Source organism: Danaus plexippus, chromosome 23 (assembly GCF_018135715.1).
Source record: "Danaus plexippus chromosome 23, MEX_DaPlex, whole genome shotgun sequence".
NCBI classification, from domain to species: Eukaryota; Metazoa; Arthropoda; class Insecta; order Lepidoptera; family Nymphalidae; genus Danaus; species Danaus plexippus.
The window spans coordinates 4,479,763-4,489,669 of NC_083551.1; the positions used below are offsets into that span (position 1 = coordinate 4,479,763).

The window sequence follows — 9,907 nt, forward strand, 5'->3', positions numbered from 1 at the left end:
CTCCTTCCGCTTTGACTCCTCGCACGATTGAAACCAAAAGCTATACACTAAAATAACTTTATTTACACTTTACTGAGAGAAATTACTATTTTTATATTTTTTTTTCCAAAAAAAAAAAAAAATTATTTTACAATATATTAAAAGCTATTTCTAAACGACTATTTACAAATAGCTTTCCGTCGTCGTTCACAACAATTTTTTATATATGTATATGTATATATTTTTTTTTATTCGTTTAAATTATCGATATATTTAGAATAGAAACTAGCGATTTAAAGTAACATTAATAGGACTGTGACGGCGCCACGATCTAAGCACGGACTGTAACAAACATAACTTACACGCGACCGTCCGTCTGTGAGCGGAGCCACGGACGCGGGACTTTATTTTTGATCACAACGACCCACCGGTTCCTATATAGTATAAATAACTCACTACACATTACATAAACACTGTTAAATCGAGGCTTAGTCTTGATTCAAAGGCGCGTGTCCGTTGTCCAGTCACCTCACGTCGTTCAACAGGAGGTCGGGTTCGTCTTCGAGCAGCAGGTTCTGGTTGTTGCTGTTCTCCTCGTTGGCTGCCTCCGAGCCGTTGTCCTTGTTCGGGTCGTTGTCTATCTTGTACAGGATGTCGTGGCACAGCGGACACCTGTCCTGGACGTATAGCCACTTCCTGAGACAGACGCCGTGGAAGAAGTGGTTGCACCTCGTTATCTTGGCCGAGTGCATCTCCTGGTAGCAGATCGCGCAGACGTCGTCCAGTCGGTGGAGCTGGTCCGCGGAGGCCTCCTTCAGCGAGTTTATCTTGTTGACGGCCGTGCGCCGCTTCATGAACACCGACCAGCCGGCCCTCGCCTCGCACCAGATGTTGAAGTACGCGTGTATGCACATCATGACCGCGCGGATGGCGCCGCCCGACTCGAACAGCAATATCCAGGCGCCGTTGAAGAACAGGAAGATACCGAAACAGAACTCTATGGTGTTGCCGAACGCTCGTATGTAGTACACGTAGTCGTCCAGCTTCTCCCAGAACGTGCTCCTGTAGGCGTCGAACAGGAAGAGCGAGTATATCATCAGGCTGACGATGACTTTGACGATGACCTCTATGCTGAACACGCTGACCGCGAGCAGCCAGGTGGAGATGGAGTGCTGGGACCAGAGGTACACCAGTAGCGATATCGGGAAGATTATGAGAAAAGCGCACACGCCCAGCGCTCGCACGTGCCTGTGTGTGCTCGGATTGTGGGCCGCACTCAATGACATCAGCATCGGATTCACTATGTTATGCAGGAAATGCAGCAGAGCCGTGAATAGTAAGCAGAAATTTCGGCACAAACGGATGAATCTCTTCTCCGGATTCAAAGAGGTCAGTCCCGTCTGGAGGGCGAGTATGTAAAACAGTATAGCTGACACTGTGCCTATACTCTTATCCTCCTCCTCCTCCGTCAGCAGTATCCATTGGAAGAAGTTACCGATGTAGTGGCAGAAGAACGATATCACGGAAGTCATGCCCAAGACGGCCGTTATGGTTTCGCAACCCGTCACTAACAAGGACTTGGCCATGGAGGCGAGCGACTGTACGGCCAGCAGCGTTGACACCTTCAGGCCTTCGTCACCCTCGTCATCGTAGGTCTCCATGAGCAGCAGTATCGCGTGCTCAGCGACACGCATCACCCAGAACACTCTCAACACACAGGGCACGTTCAGCCTCATCCATTCCGTCTCCACCAGCGCGGACAAGCCGTTGTGACTGACGAACAGTCTTCCGTGCTGGTAGCCGGCGTAGATTACTTGTATGACGTCATAGCTGGACGCCCATATCGCGTACTGCACCAGCACCAACGGCAACAGCGACGAGAACACGGGGGAGTGATGCAATACATTCTGCGACACCGGCAGCATCGCCAGGAAAGACGGAGCCATGAAGCTTAACGGCAACAGCTTCTGGATAGTCGGATGTCGAGGCCCGAGATGTACATTTCTAAACAGGACCGACAGTATGAACTGTATGGCGAAGTTCTGGATAACCAGTATACCGGGACCTTCGAGATCGAGCAGTCTTTTTAGATTCAAGTCCAGGATGTCCTCCAGTATACTGGCCGAGTGCGGAGTGGTCGCCGTCTGTATCAGAGTCTGGATCTGTTTGATGGCGGACACGTTTGTCCAATACGACACGAACACTATCCCTAGCGACATTAGATACAAGTAGACTATGATGAGGTGTTTTGTATAGAGCACGAATATGCACAGCGCTGTCATACATCCTGCAAACAAATAATGACAACGTTAGAGACAGTATCGAGATAACACATTATATAGAGTGTTTAAGAAAATATATTATAATTACTATTCATTTTCATTGATTAATATTTACAATCTAATTGGTACATCATTGATAGCATAAGATATTAGATAATTGGGAATCAATCTATAAACAAGTTATCGCATTTAACTAATCTTCGTGTAATATTTATTATATATATATATATATATATTATAATTAATAATGTTGTTGTAGAAAGCCAAAGGTTCTCAATAATGGTGCAAATGACCTTGGTTATTCATAAAGACCTACATTTTACGAAAAAAAAAACAACTACATTAAAGGAATTCGTTAATAAAGATCAATATTGTGTGACCGCGAAGGTTGCAGTAGACAATGTTTATTTCGTAAAGCCTCGCCGCGAGGCTGCGCTGTTAACAAACACAACAAAAGGTTACAGGCGAGTTGACAAGTTTAAATATCATTATCGTATTTACTGCCAGCTACCGCACCGTTGAACTGTTTGCGGCTATCGGCCATGAAAAGCGCTAACAAATTTCCCTACGTATATATTGAAAAAAATACAACCATGACCTTAATTTTACTCTAAGATTTGTATTAGGACAAAAAACATCGGAACAAAAAAAACAAAAACACTCTCCAAAGTTTAATGACTTAGATGTTAAAAATACGGCAAAAAATATTAGAGTAACGGCTTTTTTGCTCAGCTCAGAATATTTAACTCTGAAATAATAAAACGTAATGATTGCAGATATATATATATGTGTGTGTGTGTGTGTGTGTGTGTGTGAATTTGGATAAATTTTTATTTTTATTGCCATATAATTCGGATATACACTATCTTTAACTGGGACAAGTGAAAGTCTTATTTGGACCTCGATCTTAATAATGCGTGAAAAGTTGTTACTGTTACAAATAATATTAGACGTAGAACAAATTAATACTAGGATGGAAACTGGAAGGGCAACCTAAGAAAATTAGAGACAATCGAGGACTAGAGAGAAGTAAGTTGCCAAAAGCTATGTTGTGTACTGTACAGTATACCAAAGTATAATCTTATTAAATCACACAAAGGGAAGACACTTCATTGATTTATATAAAAAATTTAGAATTATTACTTCTTGGTCATAAGTCTATACAAAATTAAATAATAAAATCAGTTGGTCCGTCTGTAATATTAAAACGTTTTTTTTTTTACTCAATTAATATCGATAAAAACATAAAAACAATCTATTGTCTGAAACAACTGCAACACTTTTGACAGGAGAGTAACTGTCAGATAGCTCGAGGTGCAATTCAGTTTACTTTTAAACATAACGCGCGAACGAATTTGTGGTCATGCGGTAGTTTTAATTTGACATGGGGTGTGGGGCAGGAGTGGGGATATGAGGTATTATTCAATGTAAATATTTCGCTCTTCTGACAGACGTCTATAATAAAATTATATCAAATTAGATAAGCTATATAATAGATATTTATTTACCGTCCGAGGGGATGATACTGCTCGGATAATCATACCTATCTTATGTCACCTCTAGTCTACATTAGCTGACTTGTTAAAATTTCTCCTTTAATAAGTTATTTAAATTATAAACACTGGTTTGATACTGAGATGATGTTTTTTTAGAATGTTTTATAATAACGGATGGACGCGAAGGCTAAAGTAGAAAACATCAAGTTACCACATTACTAAGTTTCGTTCAAATTAAAATGATTATTTTTTAATTTCACATCGTGAGATTTACAAGTATATCTAGCTGTTATCCTTCACATATATTGTACATATATAACAATGTCCTCCTAAACGTTTGCTATATACATATATATTTTATGTCCAATAAATAGTATAATTTCTATCTTGTATATGTTTTAATATTATAAAGACAATAGAAAACGAATAAAACGTGCATGCATATGATTAGCACAGAGATTTTAGAATGACAGAAACTTAAAAAAAAAACTTATAGCATTTTATTTAGAAGAATTTAATAACGATGGATTTAGTTAGTCTAGAAAATGAATCGTATAGAGTCATAGTATCGCAGTCAACATTATATTTTCAATGTTTGGTGTCAGTCTAGCCTTGTAATAACACGTAGCAGTATGTTTGTCCAATCATAAATAACATATGAAGTTTTTGTTTTGGTATATCATCAAAAATAATAGTTACATATAACGGTCAGCAAATTATATATACATGTCTTGCCAACGATTACGATACCCTTTTATTTATATTAGGAAAGTTTAAGTAAGGAAAGATGTTTATGTATAATGCGATATAATGAGTGAAAAACGAACTTTACGAACGAGAACGTAAGAGTGTGTTTGGTTTAAAAATTGATAATTTAATATAATTCCGTGATGTACGCTTTTCTCGAAACTTTAATCACAAAGAGAGCTCATAAAAAGATTACTCTCCTTCGTTTTTGTAATATTTTTCTCGCATACTTCGCTGTCATTGGTCATAGTGTATTTTCATATAAGCTATGGTTCCTTAAAAAGTTGTACACAACATTACTAGAATAAAAATAACTACACCAATAGTTCCTGATCTTCAACATTCAACATAACAGACAAACAAAGTTATATGTTAGTCAATGAAGTGCTCGATACATGTTAGTCACCAAGTCAAGAATTAAAAAACAAAATCAAACAATAGAATTGTAATTTTTTTCAAACACATCGAATATATCTTCGTAAATTAACAAACGGTCATGACCTTAAGCAAATGTCAATGAACTGTGTTACTTGAATGAATAACATACAAAATAAATTAATACCACTACCACTACAACAGTAATATACAATTGTATTATTTGAAATTAGAATGATATTTAAACTGCTCTTCTTCTATACTATCTCACTCTAACTCATATCACTATCTCTTTCTAACTAACCTAACAACCTAACCTAACTCTGTAATTTCAGCCATCTTCTGCTGTGACATCACAAACAATTAAACTTATAATTGTACATGGTCCTAAATACTTGAAATAATACATTTTTTATTTTAAAATTCTTCCCAATTTTTTTTTTTTTGGAAACAATAGCATGATAGTATTTTTAGGCAGGATTGAATAATTAAAAAAAAAAATATTTTAATCTATGAAAATGTTTGTAAATAAAAAGAATTGAAATAAAATAAGTAACAGATTATAAAATTCTGAATGGAATTGTCATAGTTATTGAAGTACATTCTGCAGACTTATTTGTGTAATTCAAATAAAAAACTTTTTCAGTGTCTAATGAGATCTAAGACTTTCGCGAGTTTTACTCATTTAAACTAAACTAACATTATTCGGATATACATACTAAGCGTGTTTTATTTTTGTTAAAACTACATACTCCCGACGTTTTAAAGTGTCTGTCAATCGAAACACACAGATGTGAATATGTACTGATATAAATATATATGCATATATACATAATTTCCTATATATAATATATCATCTTCATTATAAATGCACAAACATGATCTATAGTATCTATGTATCTATAGTCAAGGTCAACATCTATAGTTAAAGTCCTAGGGGAAAGTGCTGTACAGGAAGATGGCTAATGAAATAGGCAGATGACATCATAAAACGGCTAGTTTGAGCTGGATGGATTCAGCTCAAAATAGATAGTGTAGATGTTTACCCGTGAAGGGGCCTTTGTGTAATGAATTAATACATACATAGTTATACTAATATTATAAAGTTTTCATTTTTATTTTATCTGTTGTAGTTCATATACCGACAACAATATTATGTTTTATCTAAGCCTATCATTTTCAAATCTTTTTTTTTTATTTATTATTGTCAAAACAGCTTTTGCCACTTGAATTTGACTTTCGATTATTTGTCAATATTTTTTTTGTTTCCGAAGACAAAATTTAGTAAAACCGAAGTATTTTATCAGTGTGAGTAGTTAAAAATTATATATAAGACAATGGTTTTCTGTTCGTGATATTATTAGAATTTTTTTTTTAACAAATTTAGCTCTAAATGAATTAATTAATTTATGACTAAAACATGATATTGATTGTCATAGAATATTTATCTTTTCTCATTATACATACATATTATAATTTAAGCTGTAAATATACTATAATAGTCTCAGATAATGTCTGAATACCTACAATGTTACTATTTGAAAGATATAGGAATAAAATTTTTGTGCAATAGTACAAGATAAGGGGACATCAAAAATGACAACCGTTATATTCTAGTGTGAGTGGGGATTTTATAAGACTATATATATTCTCGTGTGATGGTAAGCAAAAAAAAATCCTCAAAATATATAATTTATACTAGACTTCATTGACAATTCTATTGTTCTACTGTTACCAATCTTGATGAATTACCAAGACATTCGAAAATTCTTATATATATATTTATATATATATATATAATATATTATATATATATGCTCCCATAATTCTTAAGATATCAAATATAACTGTAAATCAAAAACTATATACAAGAAAGATACCCATATATTATGGCATGGTGTATAATCTAACTAATGTTATAAATCTATAACACTGTAAGGATGTGTGTATGTTTGTTGTTCTAACACATATAGCACTAAACAGATTTTGATAAAACCTTACAATAATGTATTTCGGATATTAAAATAAGACATAGGCTATAATTAAACTCATAATTCTGTATACAGGATCAATTCCTTCATGAGATTACATACAGATGAACATAGCGTTAGTTACCATACCCATTGTTTTAACACACTAATCATTTTTCTAAGCCTTAATAATGAACCCCAAGTGGACGGAGTCAGAGGCAAAATCTAGTATGCTGTATAGCGATAACAAATCATTTAAATTGATGTTGAAGTATTATCTTAAGTAATAGCAATAAGAATTTGATAAGATGTGAATCCATAGCCATATGTTATATTTCTTAGCTATATTATTGTTAGGCATGAGTGAAATTTTTTGTAAGTTATTTTTCTGTATTTCAAATTAAATTAATATATATGGCTCAAAGAGACACAGGTTACAATTACCAAATTATGTTAGTGGATAAGGCCTTCCGTGCCTTGTGCTAGTTAAAAAATTATTACAGCGAATATTGGGTTTAGACTCTGTTTATAAATAAATATTCCATAATTTCTTCAACGGTCATGGCTTAAACATTTTGCATGAGAGTAATGAAATGATCAGCTAAACCAGAGTACATTCAAGGAAATGAATGACATTTTCATGAACACATCAGGTGTTGCTTGCGTGGTAAATGAAAATAAGATAAATTTTTGTATGCTTGTGAATATTATAACTACATTTCTTGATATCAATGTTTATTTCTTGCAAAATATGAACCGTAATAAAAATCTAACCGGATCATGTCACAATGACAGCAGCCGAATGTTTCGCAATGACTATTGAGAAATATTACAAAATAAATAAACTGACATACCCAGACAACATACGAAGAATTTAACGAGTGTGAAGACGAAAGTGTTGTAGAAGTTGGAGTCATAGTAATTGCCGTCTGCGTCTGTTATATCTACGTGGTCAATAGTCACGTTGGACAACAGCGACACTTCCTCGCCAGTGGACACCGGCAGCCCCAGGCTTATCTTCAGGAACTCATCCACCACAAACAATGGGGGCACCCGCAATAATACCTCCACCAGCGCAAGGGCTTTCGACCTCAAAGACATCATTCATTTATGCAACTTTACGCCAACAGCTTGGCACTTAGTGGTTGATACGGATCGAGTTTTCTGTATTTTTATAATATGTTTTTAGATCAAACAATATTTTAAGAAAATAAGACTAAAATTTTTGCGACAATAAAATCTGACGTTTGAAAATTCCGAATTGCCAAAATGAAAAAAAATGTTGAATGTTGCAACTTGTCATGACCATTTTGATTTTATTGAATACAGAGTAACAAGAAAAGTAGGATGTACAATACAGATTATAAATTTTGTTTTGAATATAAACTATACTGATTAAAAAGAGTGAATATGTATTTAGAAATATGTAGTGAATGTTCATTAAGTATTATTGTAAAGACATTGAAGTTTTAGAAATCTTTCAGAAAGGAAAAGTTATTTCGATAATTACAGTATTTTAAGTCGTTATGAAAACGAAAAAATTATTTTTTTAAAAGAATTTTTTTCAGTAATCTTCCTACTAACTTCTTTCGTTAACAGTAAACTTATAATTAACAAATTTCGGTAATATTAAAACTTAAAAAAACAATGGTGTTTTTTTTATCAAGTGGATTCCATCCCCATTCTGACAGACATAAATCAAAAGGAAAAATTACTAATTATCTTTTTTAATTTCTTGTTTGAGATCAACGCGTTTTCATAATCTATCTCTATTTTCTTTTGCATAATAGAGGGGCTTCAACTTGTATCTGTTAAAAAAGCAAAATAAAGAAATTTTTTTTTGAAATGTAAGATAATAATGTGTCCCATATCAAGCAAATCATCGTTAAAAGAGATTTATATAAATCCATATTTCTATGTGCAAACTAATGCGATTAAAATTCAATTTAATTATTAAATTGTTTGCCTACTTACTACTTTTAAAATGCTTCATGACAACCATCTATGAACTGAAGACAATTTTAATATTACATTTCAAATTTCGAAAAAAATATATATTTGAATTAAGATTACAAAAAACTCTCCACTGTTTTGATAATTTAGTGTCTTAATATTTTAAGTAACTATGTGCCATAAACGTACCACGTTCATACCTTGCATAAAAATAGTTATGCGTTTTCCCATTAGCAAGGAATATTTAAAGGTATACATTTAAATGCAGTGAACAAAATTGTCGATACAACACGAATTGATGCTATTCGCGCTAAAATGGTACAACTTTCCACCCCTAGTTAGTGATATGATCGCGTCGTATTACTTATAATTAAAGTTTTCTATAACAACTAAAGAAGGCGTTTCAAAAACTTTGAGTTACAATGTAGGACTATTTCAAGGTTGTTGTTTATCTCCAAATATGTTTAATATTGTAATTAATATCTTAGTATATAAAATTATTAAGAAGAACGCGTAACCCCAAAAACTGTCAAGTACTATTGGCTGAAGTGGATAAATTCTGTGAGTGGACCGATGGATTGAGAACAAAACCAAGTAAATGACACTGTCTGTGTCTCGGTAGGCGGAATACAAGATACACCTCATACGGTCCGGGATTATCGTTAGGCGGTCAATGCGTTTCTACGGTTACGGAAAATGCACCATTTAAATTTCACGGTAGGAAGATTGATAATATAGGTTGTACTCCATCTTTAGAAGGAATAGTAGATAGCTTTTGTCAAAGTTAGATGCAGGCGTCATAAAGATGTTGAAGTTGTGGCTCGGGCTCGCGCTAACGGCTGATTCACCGGCTTTATTTAGGAATTGCAACAGTTTTGGGATGAGTCTAAAAAGGCCATCGGAGCTCTATAAACACCGGAGAGTTACAAGAGATATATCATGGGGAAATCCCACGATGACGTCGTTACATCACTCCCAAAAGACAGAGATGCCCAAGAGCTAGAGTCAAGACTTCATTTCCACCAGCAGTTTATGATAGGAGCGCAAAGTAACAAGGTAGGGTTATGATCAAGTAAGAAAGTCCAAGATACGATATATATAAAAT

General features: G+C 34.3%; 1 protein-coding gene across 1 annotated transcript; it reads right to left on the minus strand.

Annotated features, from left to right (window-relative positions):
- Positions 1-43: 43 nt before the first annotated feature.
- Positions 44-8,131, minus strand: LOC116774691 (protein TRC8 homolog). The gene is made up of 2 exons (XM_032667412.2): positions 7,704-8,131; positions 44-2,266 (listed from the first exon to the last, which is right to left on the minus strand). The coding sequence occupies exons 1-2, from the start codon at positions 7,951-7,953 to the stop codon at positions 504-506; spliced, it is 2,013 nt and encodes a 670-aa protein (XP_032523303.1). The 5' UTR covers positions 7,954-8,131; the 3' UTR covers positions 44-503.
- Between the last annotated feature and the right edge of the window lie 1,776 nt (positions 8,132-9,907).